The 20,576-nt window shown below is 38.9% G+C and overlaps 1 protein-coding gene across 5 annotated transcripts in view; it reads left to right on the top strand.

Annotated features, from left to right (window-relative positions):
* TASP1 (taspase 1) overlaps window positions 1-20,576 on the top strand; it is a 275,170-nt gene that overhangs the window by 137,426 nt on the left and 117,168 nt on the right. For all 5 annotated transcript variants that reach the window (XR_009535136.1, XM_060122574.1, XM_060122576.1 and 2 more), the window contains exon 11: window positions 9,569-9,679. Coding sequence is in view for 4 of the 5 variants with exons in the window: in XM_060122574.1 (XP_059978557.1) it covers window positions 9,569-9,679 (111 nt within the window). In the remaining variant the exon portion in view is untranslated. The remainder of the gene's footprint in view (window positions 1-9,568; window positions 9,680-20,576) is intronic.

Below are 20,576 nucleotides of genomic sequence, written 5' to 3'. Positions count from 1 at the left end.
AAAGAAATGAGTTTGTAAGTCTGAAACTGTTTCTATTCACCCTCACTCCAGAATGGTAGTTTAACCGATTCTAGGTTGACAGGTGTTTTTCTGTTTGTTTATTGCCTTAGCATCTTTAAGATATTAGCCTTCTGGCCTCTTCTGTTGCTTGGGAATATGTAACTTACCAGTTAAATTTTTAATTAAAAAAATTTTTTTTGGAGATCACCTTTTTCTTTGTGATTAGTTTTCTTTTATTTTTTATATTTTTATGTTTTATTTATTGCTTTAATACAAGTGCCTGGCATAAAGAAGATGCCATTAGTGGCTTTGGGGATTCCTGTTTCCTCCTTTTCTTGGGGACTTAAGGAGTGGGGGCGGGGTGCAGAGTCCCTAGTGCCATCCGCTCACACTGACACCCACAGCGATGGCAGTCACTTGGACTGGACTTTGAACATCAGCCAGGCAAGGTGCTGCAGAGGTGTCCCTATGTCCCAGCTGTATGACTCCTTCAGGTCTGGAGGGCCCCTCTGTGATTTCCCCGCTTCTCTCGGGGACACAGAAATCATTTGGTTGCTCCCATGCATGAGAGGGCGCAGCAACTCTTCAAGGCTGCCCATCTGCCCAGGTGCTTGCTGAGACTCTCCTTACTGAGAGAGTAAAAAAAGCTCTCTCTTTTTTTTAACATCTTTATTGGAGTATAATTGCTTTACAATGGTGTGTTAGTTTCTGCTTTATAACAAAGTGAATCAGCTATACATATACATGTATCCCCATATTGCCTCCCTCTTGCTTCTCCCTCCCACCCTCCCTACCCCACCCCTCTAGGTGGTCACAAAGCACCGAGCTGATCTCCCTGTGCTATGCGGCTGCTTCCCACTAGCTATCTGTTTTACATTTAGTGGTGTATATATGTCCATGCCACTCTCTCACTTTATCCCAGCTAACCCTTCCCCTCCCCGTGTCAAGTCCATTCTGTATGTCTGCGTCTTTATTCCTGTCCTGCCCCTGGGTTTGTCAGAACCATTTTTATTTTTTTTTAGATTCCATATATATGTGTTAACATACGATATTTGTTTTTCTCTTTCTTACTCCACTCTGTATGACAGACTCTAGGTCCATCCACCTCACTACAAATAACTCAATTTCATTTCTTTTTATGGCTGAGTAATATTCCATTGTATATATGGAATAGATACATCTTCTTTATCCATTCATGTGTCGATGGACACTTAGGTTGCTTCCATGTCCTGGCTATTGTAAATAGAGCCGCAGTGAACATTGTGGTACATGACTCTTTTTGAATTATGGTTTTCACAGGGTATATGCCCGGTAGTAGGATTGCTGGGTCATATGGTAGTTCTATTTTTAGTTTTTTAAGGAACCTCCATACTGTTCTCCATAGTAGCTGTATCAATTTACATTCCCACCAACAGTGCGAGAGGGTTCCCTTTTCTCCATACCCTCTCCAGCATGTATTGTTTGTAGATATTTTTATGATGGCCATTCTGACTGGTGTGAGGTGATACCTCATTGTAGTTTTGATTTGCATTTCTCTAATGATTAGTGATGTTGAGTATCCTTTCATGTGTTTGTTGGCAATCTGTATATCTTCTTTGGAGAAATGTCTATTTAGGTCTTCTGCCCAATTTTGGATTGGGTTGTTTGTTTTTTTGATATTGAGCTGCATGAGCTGCTTGTAAATTTTGGAGATTAATCCTTTGTCAGTTGCTTCATTTGCAAATATTTTCTCCCATTCTGAGGGTTGTCTTTTGTTCTTGTTTATGGTTTCCTTTGCTGTGCAAAAACTTTGAAGTTTCATTAGGTCCCATTTGTTTATTTTTGTTTTTATTTCCATTTCTCTAGGAGGTGGGTCAAAAAGGATCTTGCTGTGATTTATGTCATAGAGTGTTCTGCCTATGTTTTCCTCTAAGAGTTTGATAGTGTCTGGCCTTACATTTAGGTCTTTAATCCATTTTGAGTTTATTTTTGTGTATGGTGTTAGGGAGTGTTCTAATTTCATTCTTTTACGTGTAGCTGTCCGATTTTCCCAGCACCACTTACTGAAGAGACTATCTTTTCTCCATTGTATATTCTTGCCTCCTTTATTGAAAATAAAGTGACCATATGTGCATGGGTTTATCTCTGGGCTTTCTATCCTGTTCCATTAATCTATATTTCTGTTTTTGTGCCAGTACCATACTGTCTTGATGTAGATTTGTAGTATAGTCTGAAGTTCAGGAGCCTGATTCCTCCAGCTCTGTTTTTCTTTCTCAAGATTGCTTTGGCTATTCGGGGTCTTTTGTGTTTCCATACAAATTGTGAAATTGTTTATTCTAGTTCCGTGAAAAATGCCATTGGTAGTTTGACAGGGATTGCATTGAATCTGTAGATTGCTTTGGGCAGTAAAGTCATTTTCACAATGTTGATTCTTCCAATCCAGGAACATGATATATCTCTCCATCTGTTTGTATCATCTTTAGTTTCTTTCATCAGTGTCTTCTAGTTTTCTGAATACAGGTCTTTTGTCTCCTTAGGTAGGTTTATTCCTAAGTATTTTATTCTTTTTGTTACAATGGTAAAAGGGAGTGTTTCCTTAATTTCTCTTTCAGATTTTTCAACATTAGTTTATAAGAATGCAAGAGATTTCTGTGCATTAATTTTGTATCCTGCTACTTTACCAAATTCATTGATTAGCTGTAGCAGTTTTCTGGTGGAATCTTTAGGATTCTCTATGTATAGTATCATGTCATCTGCAAACAGTGATAGCTTTACTTTTTCTTTTCCGATTTGGATTCCTTTTATTTCTTTTCTTCTCTGATTGCTATGGCTGAAACTTCCAAAACTACGTTGAATAATAGTGGTGAGAGTGGACAAGCTTGTCTTGTTCCTGATCTTAGAGGGAATGGTTTCAGTTTTTCGCCATTGAGAACAATGTTGGCTGTGTGTTTGTCATATATGGCCTTTATTATGTTGAGGAAAGTTCCCTCTATGCCTACTTTCTGCAGGGTTTTTATCATAAATGGGTGTTGAATTTTGTCGAAAGCTTTTTCTGCATCTATTGAGATGATCATATGGTTTTTCTTCTTCAATTTGTTAAAATGGTGTACCACATTGATTGATTTGCATATATTGAAGAATCATTGCATTCCTGGGATAAGTCCCACTTGATCATGGTGTATGATTCTTTTAATGTGCTCTTGGATTCTGTTTGCTAGTATTTTGTTGAGGATTTTTGCATCTATGTTCATCAGTGATATTGGCCTGTAGTTTTCTTTTTTGTGTGACATCTTTGTCTGGTTCTGGTATCAGGGTGATGGTGGCCTCACAGAATGAGTTTGGGAGTGTTCCTCCCTCTGCTATATTTTGGAAGAATTTGAGATGGATAGGTGTTAGCTCTTCTCTAAATGTTTGATAGAATTCGCCTGTGAAGCCATCTGGTTCTGGACTTTTGTTTGTTGGAAGATTTTTAATCACAGTCTCAATTTCAGTGCTTGTGATTGATCTGTTCGTATTTTCTGTTTCTTGCTTGTTCAGTCTCGGAAGGTTGTGCTTTTCTAAGAATTTGTCCTTTTCTTCCCAATTGTCCATTTTATTGGCATATAGTTGCTTATAGTAATCTCTCATGATCCTTTGTATTTCTGAAGTGTCAGTTGTTACTTCTCCTTTTTTGTTTCTAATTCTGTTGATTTGAGTCTTCTCCCTTTTTTTCTTGATGAGTCTGGTTAATGGTTTATCAATTTTGTTTATCTTCTCAAAGAATCAGCTTTTAGTTTTATTGATCTTTGCTATTGTTTCCTTCATTTCTTTATCATTTACTTCTGATCTGATATTATGATTTCTTTCCTTCTGCTAACTTTGGGGTTTGTTTGTTCTTCTTTCTCTAATTGCTTTAGGTGTAAGTTTAGGTTGTTTATTTCTTGTTTCTTAAGGTAGGATTGTATTGCTATAAACTTCCCTCTTAGAACTGCTTTTGCTGCATCCCATAGGTTTTGGGTTGTCGTGTTTTCATTGTCATTTGTTTCTAGGAATTTTTTGATTTCGTTCAGTGATCTCTTGGTTATTTAGTGGTGTATTGTTTGGCCTCCATGTGTTAGTATTTTTTTACAGATTTTTTCCTGTAATTGATATCTAGTCTCATAGCATTGTGCTTGGAAAAGATACTTGATACGATTTAATTTTCTTAAATTTACCAAGGCTTGATTTTTGACCCAAGATATGATCTATCCTGGAGAATGTTCCATGTGCCCTTGAGAAGAAAGTGTATTCTGTTGTTTTTGGATGGAATGTCCTATCAGTATCAATTAAGTCCATTGTGATTAGTTTTTAATATTTTCTCTTTGTCTTTCTTCCGGCATTTTTCACTATGGTATACCTAAGGATAGATTTGTTTTTATTTACTTTTTTTCGAACTCTGTATGCATCTTTAATTTTAGGATTTCCTTATAGCTTAAATTCTGGAAACTTATTTATTATTTCTTCAAAGATTAGTGCCCCCTCCCCCATTCTTTCTCTTCTCTTTCAAAATGTCTATTAATATGTTGGATCTTCTCATTTTATACTTTAGGTTTCTCAACTCCTCATTTTCCTTCTCTTTATCATTCTAGGCTGCTGTAAATTTTGGCTATTGAGAATAAAGCTACTATGAAAATTCAAGTGCAAAACTTATATTTTTCTTGGATAAGGTACCTAGGAATGAGGAACTGTGGTTTTAGTAGTAAGAAATATTTATCTTTCCTATGTCAATTACCCTGGAAAAAATGAAAAATACAAACATTTCTTAGTCATATTTCATAATAAAATTTATCAGCACACCTGTTGTGAGATAGTTGAACTCATGCATTTTCCACCTCTGAAGAGTCACACACTATCATACATTCAACGTATTCCAAGATAATGCTTACTAACATGTAGGAAGATACTGTTCTTTACAAACTTCAATATATTATGAATAAAATGCATTCATATTATATATGAACAAAGAAGTCTTATTGAGAACTCTGTTGTGGTTTTCTCTTTAGAGCAAAGGTAAGAGTTGCAAAATCTCTAATTTTAAAAGAGGATGATTTCAATTAGTTCATCTTCAAGGAAATATATTTATAAACTGCCTACATACTTCTTACACTAGTTATGTGTGCTTTAATTAAGGAAGGAAAATGTTCCTCATTTCCCAAGTGAGAAACATTTCCTAAAATCACATCCCCAGGGTTGTTCTTAGTCTAAACTTCCATATAGAAATGTCTGGAATAGAAATTTTTAAATATCAGAATCCAAGTGTGTAAGCTTTCACATTCAGAAGTGCAGAGAATCTCAACATCAACAAACTATATTTCTACAAAAATCAAAATTACAACTTATATATCCCTTATTTAAATAACAGTGATGTCACTTTACAGTTAACTGTAGGTAATCACTGGATTGTAATGCATGCAGAGATGAAGAAAATTTCAAGTGTTCCTAAATATCATTATAAAAATGAATATTTTACATTATGTAAAATTATGATTATTATGATCTCTAGAGAAAGATATATAAAGATTATGAACAAATAAACTTCAGTAATGACAAAGTAAAATTTTTACCTTCATTTTCAGTTGCTTTCTAAAATTACTAGTTAGTCTCAGCCTCATTGAATTAATGAAAATAAAATGTATCCCATGACAGATTTTTGTGGCAGAACCTAGTCCTTTAAAAAACATATGAAACAAAAATAGCACGAGAAGTTTCCGGGTACAAATTATAATATATTATAATATTTAGATCCCCTCAACCAATTCTTGGAAACTCAACATCATTGTTTGTAAACTAGTCATATAAAATGATTCTAAAATTATAAATGAGTTTACATTGACCAGTTGACTCTGACAAGCTGCCATCCCACCACCTACCACAGATAGCATCCAACAGAAGCTTGTGGTGCTTAAAACACATTTCACCACCTGCCAAGGAGGCAGACTCCACGGTGGAGAAGACTGGGGCTGTAAGACACAGGTGACTAAGTGCCACACAGTGGCAGTGGTGCTGGCTAGTGGAGCAGGGGTATGCATTGTGTATCCCCCAGAACCCAAGAAGGCTGCTCTGCCTGCATCAGTGTACCCTTGTATAGCACAGAACTTCCAGAATTTTAGCTTCTGTGGAGTTCTCTGAGGACGAATGCGTGTACTGCCATCAGGCAGTTAGAGGTAAAGACATCAAGATGCTTTCAATCCTGGATCCTGGAGTGAAGAGGCTAAACTTTGTACCCTGATTGTACAGCAGGTTAAATTCTACATACCATCCTCTCTGGAGCTGCTGCCACAACTTCTCCTGGTGGGTGAAGAGTCATCACAATGCTTTTTCACAGGGGGAATGTAAGAAGGAATGACAGCCTGGGCACAGCTCTGCACAAAGTGAAACACCTCCTCCTTGGAGGGAGAGTCAAGGTCATCAAAAAAGATACCCCCAGTACCCCTCCCCATGATGGGCTATAAAAAAGTCATCGTCACATCATTTTTAAAATTTTGGGTAGAGATCTGCACCATGTTGGTCACAAGCCTCCTTTTGAGTCCCATGAAAATGGACTGCATCCCCTTGGTTCAAGTATGTTGGGGTAAGGTCACATCCACCGCCAAACCACCACTGCTTGTTACCTACCAGATCAAGACATGTGATTCTGATGTGGACTTTGAGATGCCAAGGAAATGTATTATAATTCAGATGTCTGGGTATGGGGCATACTGGAGTCTCAGTAATAAGAAACACACTAGGAAAGAGTGAGCTGGGACTGGGCTAAGGTTTGGGATTCGAGGGAGAGACATGGCCATGGAGGTTGGCTCTCAGCAGGCTGTGGGAATGTCCAGGGTTTCTGATGAGTCCAGAGTTCTCAGCTAAATCCTCAAGGTTGGTCTGTAGAGCACACAGTCAAGGCACTGGCATCTGGACTGGCCAGAATGGCAGTTAACTGAGTGTTCAGTAGCCAACCAGGGGTCCACCACCTCTGGGGAGATCTGACAAAATGTAGCAGCACCTCTGCCAACTACTGTGTCCTCTGGTCCTAGCACCAAGTAGGTGCTCATTAACAATCTGTTGTGTGAACAGATGGGGAAAGAAATGAAAATAAAGTTCATATTTTGGGGACTGATAAGTACCAGGCAGGAATCTGCTTCCAACCTTTGCCCTAGACTCCTAACCAAACAGGAAGAATCTGGAGAGATACCTCTAGTGGTGGTTTTGTAGATTCCTTTGGGATTTCTACATAAACAATTATATCATCTGCAGATAGGAGCAGTTTTGCCTTTTTCTTTCTGATCTTTAAGCCTTCTACTTCATTTTCTTGACTTAGTGCAATGGCTCGAACCTCCAGTGTATTGTTAGATAAAAGCGATAAAAGCAGACATCTTTGCCTTGTTCCTGATCTTAGGGAGAAATAATTCAGTCTTTCACCATTAAGTATGAAGTTAACTGTAGGTTTTTTGCAGATGTTCTTTATTTCTAGAAATTAGTAATTGAATTTAGAGGCTTGATCAGATTGAGGTGTAATTTTTTTGGTGTGGGGCAAGACTACAAAGGTGTAATTTTATCAAGGGACATGTAATATCTGTATCTTTTTGTGATATTAGCAGCCATTGACGATTGTTGCCTATAGCAATTATTAAATTATAGGTTACAAACGGTTATATTCTAATTTTGTTAATTTCTTCTTCATTTATTAACTGGGATACTACTATGGAGAAAACTTTCCTTCATAAACCTTCTGGTTACCCTGCTACGCAGTTCCTATAGGAAGGACAGAGAAATGCCTGATTGTTTTCTTTCATTTATCCATTTTCAGAATAGTGAATTGGTTCCATAGCATCTTCCAAAGGTGTTTTTAAAACATAAGCTATGAATTCACTATGTGTTTCAGTCTATTTAGTCACTCTTATTGATGATAAATAATTGTGTACTTTTCTAAGTTCTTTTAGAATTTGATATTTATCACTTTCCCTCTAGGTTTGTAGTTAGGTCTTCATTCTTTGTATAATCCATGTCTTCTGCTAAGATCTGACAATATAAATACACTCTTGCTTGCATGATTAAGGACAGAAGGAAGATGTATTGAAAGACTTATTTCTAATATCTATGAATAAAGAATGGAACTGTTTGCCTCTGAATCACACTTCAGCTATATGGCAGCATATTCTAAGAAACCTTGGAAATTTGTGAATAAAACCATAAAATCAAACTTTTCTTTGACTGGAACCTACAGAACAAGCTTTTGGTGTCAAGGCTCTTATGTTAAAGGTGATATATGTCAGAATAGAAGTCATAATTTTAAATTTCTTGGAAAAAAATCAAGCATTGGAAAACCCTATATATTCCTGTATAACTACAGAGGAAAAAGTCTGACACATACTGTGTATTTTTGCTGTAATGTTAACTTCATGTGGTTTAGCTGTTTGCCTTGAGGCATGTGTACATAACCTTCTGAACACCCATTTAGCTTATAATATGCCAGTTTCCTAACAATTATTATTGTTCTAAAGTATAACATTTCACTGTTCAACATCAAATACGTACACAAAGGGAATTAAAATTTATGGAGTTTCCTGAGCTTACACAGTGTCTCTACATAGTAAGTGTCGAAAATGGTTTCTTTTCTATTAGCTTTATTTTAATTTTTCCCCTGATTATAAAAATAATATTGCAAACATTTAACAAAATAGGGATCACCATAATCCTGCCCACAAAGTAATATATTAAATTTCGTACCTAGATGAAGATCTAAGTGTAGATACTCACAAAGATCTTGAAGGAGATTTACATTTACTTTACCAAAAAATACAGGCAAGTTATTTCTGACAAAACATAGGTGATTTAAAAAAAAAACAAAACTTTCACAAGTTTCGAACAGTTTGTATTTTTGGCAATGAGTGTATAATGTATGTGTATACATAATATACATATATGTGTGTATACATACATGCATGTGTATATGGGGGGCAGAGGAAGGGGGGGAAGGAGGAGAGGTGTACATATGCAGAGAAAATTTCTGAAATGAATGGCACCAACATGATTTAACAATTACAGATAACATTTTTAAGGGAGATTTGTTGTTAGTGCCTAATGTCTGTCACAGTACCTACTAGCCAAACAGAAAATGTGTGTTATATCAGTTTGTGTTGGTTTAAATTTCATGAATTTAAGAACTTTTGATTAAAATATATTCACTACCATATATAAAATAAATAACCAACAAGGGCCTACTGTATAGAAATTATAAAACAGTTTTTTGTGGTTATCCAGCAATGGAAATGAAACAGAACCCTAGGTGGTTCCTAGGTAGAGAGTCTAAATTCATGTATTATGTGAATAATTCCTATGAAAAAGGGGTTTCCTTTTATTTTTCTTTGTTTCCTTTTAAGATTAGACATGTGTTTCTTTAGTTTCTGTCAAATCTCTTTACTAAAATTACTAGATTGCTCGTAGAAATCATTTCATCCCTCACTGAATTATTCTCCAACATAACTACTTCTTCAGTGGTGCATAGGGGTGGTTTAATGCTAGTAAGACAAGAAGGATGTTTAGTACTGCCTTTCCTCAACCGTTCTTGGTTTCCTTGGCTTTCTAGGATGTGGAGAGCATCTTGTGCGCACCATACTGGCTAGAGAATGTTCACACGCTTTACAAGCTGAAGATGCCCACCAAGCTCTGCTGGAAACTATGCAAAACAAGTTTATCGGTAAGTATAACATTAAGAAAATAACTTCCTTGTAAATAGAGGTTGTTCCTCTGAGCTGTAAGCTTCATGAGTCAGGTGCCACATTTGTACTGCTAGACCTAGGTCCAGGGTTTAGCATGGACTTAGACCCTAAGTTAACATTGGCTGTGAAAAGAAATTCCATCAAAATAGCTACTACTGCATGAAATTTACCATATAACCAATGTAATGCCCAAGTTGTGAGACACTGTCCAGGATTAGAGTCATACACAGTGGAATAAAATTCTACTAAAACAAAATTCAAGGGGCAACCTCATTTAAAAGTTTTTCTGTAATGCAATTTGACTCTTTTTTAAAAAAAGTTAGTGTTGTATTCATGAATCCAGTGCTGCCACACACAGTTGTCTAGGGTTGAGTTGAAATCTGGCCTGGCTCCATTTGCCAAACCCATATAACCTGATGTGAGGCTGCATCTGGTTGGAGGAAGGGATGGCTTTTTCTAATATGCAGGAAGATTTTGTGTAGCCTCGCAATGGCCCTGTAGATAACTGTTACTGTGGATTAAAACTATTTGACTCGGGTTTTTCCCATCATTTAACATTGAGTTTACCACTATGGTAAAGGCTTGTGAAGTTGTATAAAAAATATAAAATGTAGTTAAAAATAAGGGGGACTTACCTGGCGGTCCAGTGGTTAAGACTCCGTGCTCCCAAGGCAGGGAGCATGGGTTCGATCCCTGGTTGGGGAACTAAGATCCCACATGCCACACAGCATGGCCAAAAAATAAAATAAATGAATGAATGAATGAATGAATAAATAAATAAAATTGAATTAAAAAAAAAAGACACCTCCTCTAACTCCTCCCAGCAACCCTATCCCATAAAAAACAAAAAAACAAAAAAAAAACCCAAAAAACAAGTTAGGGTAATAAGCCATGAACACATAAATGAGGGGAAGAGTATCACAGGGTTAACCTGGGGGGTGTTTCCACGTAGAGAATCAAGACAGGATAATATAAGGTGCTAATTATGTGGTGAGGACAACACAGACGAAAGCGTAGGAAGAAATCACCTGAAAAGGATTCATGGATGATGAACTCCTAGAACTGGCCCCAGGAGGCCGGGAAAGGTGGGGAAGAAAGGAGTGTGAGCACAGACATGACAGTGGGGTTAGGCGTGGTGAGGGCTCGACACCTGCATGACTCTCACCTAGAGGGAAGTGTTCCTGATGTGCAGCGGGGCTGGATCGGCCAGGTGAGGCCAGGTCCCGAGGGCCTTAAAATCTCTGTGTAGGAGTTCCTGTTCGATCTGATAGAAAGGAGAGAACCCTTATGTATTCTTAAGTTGATCAATAAAATGATGTTTTAGGGGAGGGTTTATAAAGTAGATCTCAGGTTGTCCAAGACCATCTCTATAGGAGACCGACATTAGGGGCTGGAATGGTCCAGGCCATGGAGAGGAAATGGTGATTTTGAGGGAGGGGTCCATGGAGAAAGTGGAAATATTGATAGATTTTGCTGCTAGGAGTATGTAGCCCTCTGGGTCCAGTCAGTAGGTAGAAACCATACATTAGGTTAATCAGGAGGAGTTTAATATAAGGAATTGTTAACTATGATGAAAGAGTAACTGGAGGCTGTAAAGAAGCTCTCTGTGGTGCCCTAGATCTGAGAGTGTCCAGGGAAGGACATGCTTGGGAGGGGCTCAGACCTTGTTGGAGAAGGTGTGGTTCAGCAGGTGGCAGAGAAGTTCACTGGTTTGGCCTGGCTGGGACTGGTCTGGAGTTGCTGGGCAAACAATAGGCCACCCTCCGGAGTGCAGTGTAGATGGGGAACAGATAATCAGCACCTGGTGGCTGGGTATGCCGTGGGAGCCCAGCATCAAGGGGGCGTGCAGAGGACACAGAACTGCAGAACACACAGGCCACAGGGCCCCTGCAGAGGGGACGAATGCTCAGTGTGTGACCACCTGGGCCACAAGGGCTGTGTGCAGGCTGTGCAGGGCCTGGCCCAGGGAGTCCCGATGGGCACCTGTGTGTAACCACTGGGGACCTCTGGTTTCCATGTCGACAGGGCCCAGCCTGCCAGGTCACAGCAGGGCTGCGTCCTGGGCCTGTGTCTGGGGCAGACTTTACCAGATGTCCCACACCTACATTGACTCTTCTCCCCAGCCCATGGTGGACAGTGCAGGCAGGGTGCCTGTTGTAACTCTTTTAATGTTCTCTAACTCGGTTTAATGCCTGACTCCTCGCCCTCGTTCTGTTAGTCCCCTCCATGTAAGCCTGGCCTCCCCTCGTTCTATTAGTCCGCTCCATGTAAGCCTGGTCTCTCCTCGTTCTGTTAGTCCTCTCCATGTAAGCCTGGCCTCTCCTCGTTCTGTTAGTCCTCTCCATGTAAGCCTGGCCTCTCCTCGTTCTGTTAGTCCTCTCCATGTAAGCCTGGCCTCTCCTCGTTCTGTTAGTCCTCTCCATGTAAGCCTGGCCTCTCCTCGTTCTGTTAGTCCTCTCCATGTAAGCCTGGTCTCTCCTCGTTCTGTTAGTCCGCCCCATGTAAGCCTGGCCTCTCCTCGTTCTGTTAGTCCGCCCCATGTAAGCCTGGTCTCTCCTCGTTCTGTTAGTCCGCCCCATGTACGCCTGGTCTCTCCTCGTTCTGTTAGTCCGCTCCATGTACGCCTGGTCTCTCCTCATTCTGTTAGTCCTCTCCGTGTAAGCCTGGTCTCTTTTTACATGGCACTTTATATTTGTTTTGCTGCCATTTTGTCTTCGTTGGGTGGCATCTGGATTCCAGGGACTTTCTGTGTCACTGTGGAGGGACCATCTGGCTCATGGCCGCCCTCTTCCCTCTGTTGGCTTGTGCTGGGATGGGGCTCACGCTCCACCTCCCCATGGGTCACTGGCCTCTCTCCCTGATGAATTCACTGTGGTGTCTGTGGTCTTGTTGTAACCTCTGGCTTCTGCAGTACACATAGCATCCACTGACAGCAGATGCTAGTGGTAATGGGGTCAGGTGGTCTGAAAACATAGAATAATAAGGGGATTGTCAAGCCCTCTTGGCCCAAGCATATCAGGCTACTTTTCCACTCTATTCCTAGAGCGCCTTACCGGCCTGAAGGTGGCATGGCAATGGGCAACGTCCCTACCTGGCTTCCTGTTCCTTTAAGCCTCATCTGTTCTTGGATCCTCTGAATCTAGGGCTTTGTCACTGGCTCCTCTTTTTCTTCCACCCTCACCAGCTTGGGAAGAGGAACAGAAACCCATACCAGGAATCAATGCTTTTCTTCTAGTTTTCCCAAAAATGTCAAGGTGTCCAGTCACACCCCTACCCCAGCCCTACCCTTAGGATACTGGTGGGGACCTGGCTAAGCAAGGGTTGCCCCAAACTATTTACCAAAATTTAGGCTTTACCTGTTTAAAACACTTTTCATCTCAAAGCTGTCTCTACTTAGAATTTATGAAAATCCACTCAAGGATAAAATATAAGTTTTATAATATAAGCATGCAACTGATGGGATAGATGGGGCATTCCAGGGATGGGAATAAAACTGAATTACTGGACTTCCCTGGTGGCGCAGTGGTTAAGAATCTGCCTGCCAATGCAGGGGACACAGGTTTGAGCCCTGGTCTGGGAAGATCCCACATGCCGTGGAGCAGCTAAGCCCGTGCGCCACAACTACTGAGCCTGCGCTCTAGAGCCCGCAAGCCACAACTGCTGAAGCCCGTGCGCCTAGAGCCTGTGCTCCTTAACAGGAGAAGCCACTGCAATGAGAAGCCTGCGCACCGCAACAAAGAGTAGGCCTCGCTCGCCGCAACTAGAGGAAGCCCGCCTGCAGCAGCAAAGACCCAATGCAGCCAAAAATAAAAAAATATAAATAAATACATAAATTTATTAAAAAAAAACGGAATTACTTCCTCAGATTTATAAGCATTGTTGCTTAGGCCTATAATACGTATTATGCCCTCTTAGGAAAGATTTTTAGGGTAGAGAGAGAAAGAAAAACAGATTATAGGCAAGAAACAACTGGATTTATCTGAAGGAAGAACAGAGTGAATAACTAGAAAACATTTCAATATGAAGAGATTTTATACAGGTGCTTTCTTCCAGTTATTTGACCTGACGTCATGAAAACATAGATAACGGTATGAACTACATGCATGCTGGTAAGAATCACTTGATGGCAAATTGTGAACTGAGGAATGCATTAGGAATGGACTTTGAGGTCTGCCTTTGGTGATCTTTCAGAAAAAGGTTGATGATGTTCATGTTACTACAGCTTCAAATATATCAGAATCAGACTTGGGTCTCCTTGTTCTTTTGTTTTAACAATTGCCATCGTGGAATGCTGTTTTTAAGGGAAACCAAATTCTTGGCTTGAACAGCCTGTGTAATTTATGTAATTTGCTATTAGTTGCCCAGCTATACCAGTTTCACCAGAGGTGAAAACTCGACACTCAGGAGAAGTTCACTTCCTGGGAACCCTGCAATGGGTGTGTGATGACGGCACATGGTAATTTTCTCCTTGTTGAGAGTGACCTGAACTCTTCACTGTGTCTGAAACCACAGATTCACTAGCTAGTTGTACATCTCCAGATTTGGGTCCATGCTGAGGAGTTCCTGAGCTCCACTCCTTTCTCTTCTGATGCTTTGTTGTCCTCTTTGTATAACTCTTGAAACTCCTCAGAGAGTTGGGCTGTAGTACTTCATTTTTCCACTGGATCCCATGACCTAATGCATATTGAACACTCATCTTAAAAATTCCAGACTCTTGGAAAGGAATCAGAAATTTCAGAACTCATCAACCCTGCTCACTAAATCGTTGAAGAAACTTATTTTGCAATAGTTCAGTGACTTGTCCAAAGTCACCTGGTTAGTCAGTGGGTGTTCATTCTGCAAGGTCACACTGCCCCCCCCCCCACCTTTTTAAGCAAAATAAAATGTGGAATACAGAAAAACAGTGTCCTGGGAGTTAAGACAGCTGAGTTCCACTCTTAACTCTGTGTCTGACTCACTGAATCTATCAAGTTACTTAAGTTCTGTTTTGTTTTCTTAAAAAAAAAAAAAAGTTAGATAAGAGACAGTTTCTAAATTCCTCCACCATGCTAAGTTTTATGAATTCTGTACCGTATTACACCTGTAAATATGTGGTTCTTTTTAATCAGGTGATTTGGGATTGGAAAAGCAAAAATTTCTGGGACCACTTGGGAACTATCAAGAAGCATGGATGATATTTACAAAGTGATTAGAATGAAATAAATTGAATTTACCAGGGACCTGGATGAGAAGCAAGGTCTGGTTCTTTCCTGTTTTAACAGTGATGAAATTAGTTGTTGGTTTTAGGACAAGCCTCTTTGTTCTCAGTTTCCTCGTGTATAAAACGAGGGGGCCTAGCTCGATGGTCCCCAAAGTCCTTTCTAGCTCCACAATTCTATTTGGTCCCTGGTTTGTTCACAGGCCAATCTAAACTGTGTGTGTGAAAGTACAGTCGTAAAGCAATTTAGTCCTTAGTTGAAACTATAAATTAAAGCTATTAAAGGTGGATCAGAAGTTTCTATTGAGGTGATTTGGTCGAAATCCTTTCTGGTGATGGCTGTGGTAAGCTAGCCACCTTTGTGGAAAGGCATCACGATACTCTTCCTTTCTTGCTTCCTTTGTTTTTTCTTAAACAAAAAAAAAGATTTGCATAAATAATATATCTAGAGATTCTCACTGCAGTATATACTTAGAAACATTTTATATAATAATCAGGACAGACTTATTCCAAGACTCCGGTGGTTCTTCAGTCACAGTTCTGGTTTTCCTGCCCAGGCACTGGTTCCTGTGGCGGTTTCTGCTCATGAGGCTCTGCTCTGGTGCTGTGATTCTCTATATATGACTGTCTGTCTCTCCAGTTGTAGGGGAAGTTGTTTACCTTATGATCTCACTTTTCTGACGGATCTAAGAAGAGTTGTTGATTTTTCAGTTTCTTTAGCTTTTTACTTGTTAGGATAGAGCGGTGACCTCTGAAGTCATTACATGCTGGACCAGAAACCAGAAGTCTCCTCCGCAGTCTTTTTCCAACGGTTATTATCCCATTAAAATTTTTTTTCTATAATCAAGGATTAAAAAAAATGGTTTCCAGTTTTAATTTGTCTTTTTCTGATGAGTAAATTTTCAAATATAACTTGACCTTTTATATTAATCTGTGAATTATCTGCTAATAGCTTTAGACCATTTTTCTGTTGTACTGTTTGGGTGATTTTCTTTTAATTGACATTTAACTTTTATTAATGGTAAAATTACCTTAAATAAAATATTCTAAAATGACACAGCAATAACCATTTGTACAGAATTTTAAAATAACCCTCTCTTTTTGAGTGATGTTATGTTTGATATCTGTGACCTTCTGCAATAATGAGGGATTTTTAAAAAAGTAATTTTACACTGGATTAAATAATTTGTTTTTATGTATTTTTTCTAAAGTAGTCAGCAACTTATTAAAATAAAGATTTTTCCAGTTTTTTTTTGTAGTTTGAAACAAACTCTGAAATTATCTTAAATGTAGGGTTCTTTTAAAAATCTATTTTTGATAAATGAGGCTTTAATGTGATAGAGTAAAATTGAAAGACATTTTGAAGATTAAAATGTTTTCGTTTCCACTTGTATTACCATTATGCCAAGATCCAGAGCTTTGGTTTGACTTAATGTAGGAAGCATAAAACAGAATAACCGATTTGTGCATTTTTTTTTTTAAAAACCCACTGTTTGTGTAACGTACAAAATCCATAAAAATGGGTACTGTAAAAATAGTTCCTTAATAATACTTCATGCTAACCAGCTGATTATAGACTGAATGCTTAGTTAAGTAAGGAAAAGAAATAAATAGATTTCCTTTTTAGTCGAGCTTTTTAAATTACACACACACACACACACACACACACACACATATAAAAGCTCTTACAATGATTCAGATGTGACTTTTCCTATTCATGGTTATTTTTGAACAAACTTGGTTTCATGAATTATTCCTTTTTCATGCAAACTGTGGCTGCATGTGTGGTATGTGAACTTCAGGGTGGCATTATAGCTTACTGCCCAGTTCTCAACAAGTAATGTCATAGTACTTTTTTTAGTTGGTTTGGCTCTCTACTAAATATAACGGTTGATAAAATGCTATCTGTAAAGACCAAATTTCCCTTTTCTTCTCTTTGAATTTCTAAGCTAACTTGTTGGTATCAGCAACCTACAGTCTATGTGACTATTATTGAAAAATTCTATGTGGTATATAGTATTACGATTAAAAAAAGAAGCTTTTGCTCTATGTTCTTTTATTTTATCCCTTTGGGGAATGCTTACACTCTTTCTGACATCATAGGTTTACTGTCAAATGCAGAATGCCATCAAAAATTGAGATTGAAGGGAGTCTACTCTTGTGGTTTTCTGCCAACTTGAGAAATTATATTTGATAAATATTTTCTTTTAATGACCAAATTCTTAGCTAAAACCTTGATAATTCATAAGCATTAGCTTTGATAGGAGGAACAAAAGTACATTGTCATTACACATTTTAACGTCTTATCTGAGGTCATATATTATGTTTCATGAGTTTCTTTATAATTTAGAAAACTTAAAATATATACTCATCTCTTTACCAGTAGTGCATTTTTGGATTTTTACAAGACTTTTCTCCTATTCTTCATGCGCATTTCTTTTTTTCAAACACTAAAATCTTTTTCGTAAGAGAACGTATTTTTTTAAACCAATTCAAAAAATTGGTTTATCCTCCTTCATTATCATAAACATTGTGATATATATAGCGTGTTGTACTCACATGTCCAAATTGCAAAATCAGGAAAATAATAAATTAGGCATCCCAAAGCATTATTTATCACTAATTCTTGGTCCTTAGGGTTTTATAAATACTTTCAGAATTTTTTTTTTTTTTTTTTTTGCGGTACGCGGGCCTCTCACTGCCGTGGCCTCTCCCATTGCAGAGCACAGGCTCCGGACGCACAGGCTCAGCGGCCATGGCTCACGGGCCCAGCCGCTCCGAGGCCTGTGGGATCTTCCTGGACCGGGGCACGAACCCGTGTCCCCTGCATCGGCAGGCGGACTCTCAACCACTGCACCACCAGGGAAGCCCTTTCAGAATTTTTAACGTGTTTTTATTTAATAAATATTCATGAAAGTCATGAATGTACTTTGCTGGCTACTGTGACAGATACACAGATAAATACACCATATCAACCTTACTGTCAAGGAATTTGCAATCTAGGAGAAGAAAAAAGGCAAATGTACAGTAAATAAAAAGTAAGATGCAATAAGTTTCATACTAAAGTTCAGGAAATATAGGGGACTTCCATTCCTGGCAGTTTCATCAGATGGCGATCCTGGAACCTTTGACTGCAAATAATCTAACAATGCTGGACAAAATATTAATGGCAAAATCACATTTTCAAATGAATGGGTGAGAATCTTCGTGTAAGATTGTACTAGTTGTATGAAGCTCCCAGGGGCTTGACAGAAGTAAATGAAAATCCTTCCTGAAGCAATACTCTTTCAACTCAGATCTCAAAGAAGTGCTCAACTATGAATTCAAAATAAAAGCTTAAATTAAAATGAAACACCCATGAAGTAGAGTTACCATGAGAGAAAGTATGTCAATAGAAACTTTAACCAGACTACCAAAGACTTTAGATATTAGAATCACTAGGTAGAAAATATGAAATAAATATTTTAGACATTGCTGTTTTTAAGTAGGTATAATCATTTTGGAAAAATATTCATGAGAAGTGAAACACATGCATGCCCCACAACCCAGAAATCCTAGTCCTGACTACGAACATGTGCCCTGGGTGACACACACAGGAACATGTACAGCATGGCTTTTTCTTAACAACAAAAAAATGGAAACCATTCTAACATCCATCAGGAGGAGAATACTGTGTGGCAGTGAAAATGAATGGATTACAAAGACACACATCCATATGAATAAACCTTAAAATCATAATACTCAGTTAAAAATACAGTTCACAAAGGACTGCAGTCAGTGTTGCCACAATTAATATAACTTTGCAAAACCAGACACTATTTCATTATACATGCACATATGGTAAAACTATAAAAGAGAGCAGGAAGTTATTGGAAAATAATTCAGGGTAGTGGTTTCCTTTGGGAGAGAATACCTAGGGAGTCTCAACAGTATTAGTAGTGTTGGATTTTTCTAGTTGTTTAGTGGATTAATGGACATTTGTTCTATTAATATGCTTCATAAATTATATGTTCCATATAATTCTTTTTGTGTTTTATGAAAAACTTCATAATTAAACTCTTAATATGGTAAAGTAGGAAAAGGAGAGTTCAAAAGAAGCAGAGGGGCTTCCCTGGTGGCGCAGTGGTTGAGAGTCCGCCTGCCGATGCAGGGGACACGAATTCATGCCCCGGTCCAGGAAGATCCCAGATGCCGCGGAGCGGCTGGGCCCGTGAGCCATGGCCACTGAGCCTGCGCGTCCGGAGCCTGTGCTCCGCAATGGGAGAGGCCACGACAGTGAGAGGCCCGCGTACTGCAAAAAAAAAAGAAGCAGCAGAGGAAGAGGTGTCATATCTGGTAGATTGAGGAGAGTGTCATGAATGAGGTACCTTCAGGAGGGAAAATCTAGGACTGGTTTTGTGAGCAGCAAATGATCTGATTTAACAAGTGGACAGAGTATATTAGGGAGAGTGGTGTAATTATAAATGAAAAAGAAAACCCCAAAATTGGACTTACTGAAGTGGAGAGAGCCACATAAGGCTTTGGCAGTGGAGTGTTACAGTAGGATATGGGATAAATTGGAGGAGGGAGGCCCTGTAGGTGAAGCTACTAATTTGAAGGGCATGGCAATTAGAGAAACAGAGCTAGAGTGGATCAAAGGAGAGTTAGGTGCCAGAGACTACTCTCAAAGAGAGAATCTTTGAGATTCTTGATGTTGATTGAATGGGATGCATGCAGTGAAAGAGGCATCAAAGTAACTGGAGTTTTTTTTTTTTTTTAACTTTTAATTTTATATTGGAGTATAGTTGATTAACAGTGTTGTGTTAGTTTCAGGTGTCCAGCAAAGTGATTCAGTTATACATATACATGTATCTATTCTTTTTCAAATTCTTTTCCCATTTAGGTTGTTACATAATATTGAGCAGAGGTCCCTGTATTATACAGTAGGTCCTTGTTTTGAGTCTCCTGGACTTGGAATTACAAGGCCAATAAGAGATTATAAGAATGTCATGCATGGAACATTGGACATGTTCCATGGGGTTGATTTTGACTCGTATGTTGGCATAGAGGTGTTCGTAGGCAAGACAGTCAGTTGGATATATGGGCCTGGAGCTTGAGAGGGAAGTTGAGACTCTGGGCTTGTCTTTGGAATTTATGGTGTCTTTCACAGAATGAATGATCCCGCTGAGGAAGCCAGATCTGGTTGCACGTCATCTCCTCAAGGAGGTCTCTCCTAACCACCCTGCCTAAAATTTTAACTTCTCTTACTCTGGTTTGTGTTTCTTCTTGGCACTTGTTTTATTCTGTACTTTTTTATTATCGTCTCTCTTCAGCATGGCATAAACTCTATGAGAGCAGAGATTTTGACTGTTATTTTCCCCCATTTCTGTCTCCCTAGCAGCTAGAAGAGTGTCTAGCAAAGAGAACATTTGTGGAGTGAATGAATGAATGAGAAGGTAAAAACCTTAGAGGGTGTCTGCCCTCAGGGTGGGTGGAAAGAGTATCCTGTGAGGAGACAGGAAAGAGGGAGAAAAGATGCGACCAAGGAGGACACTCATCTGGAAGCCAAAGACAGAAGGAATTTTTTGAGATAACCAAGGAGTTTCCATGTGTTTAGAGATATAAAGGAATATCAAGAAAAACCTTTTAGGTCTAGGCATTTGGAGGGTATGAATCAACTTTCAAGCATGTGCAGTGGC

The sequence above is a fragment of the Lagenorhynchus albirostris genome, chromosome 15 (assembly GCF_949774975.1).
Source record: "Lagenorhynchus albirostris chromosome 15, mLagAlb1.1, whole genome shotgun sequence".
Classification (NCBI taxonomy): Eukaryota; Metazoa; Chordata; class Mammalia; order Artiodactyla; family Delphinidae; genus Lagenorhynchus; species Lagenorhynchus albirostris.
The sequence above is the reverse complement of the archived record's forward strand: the minus strand, read 5'-3'. Positions and strand labels throughout refer to the sequence as shown.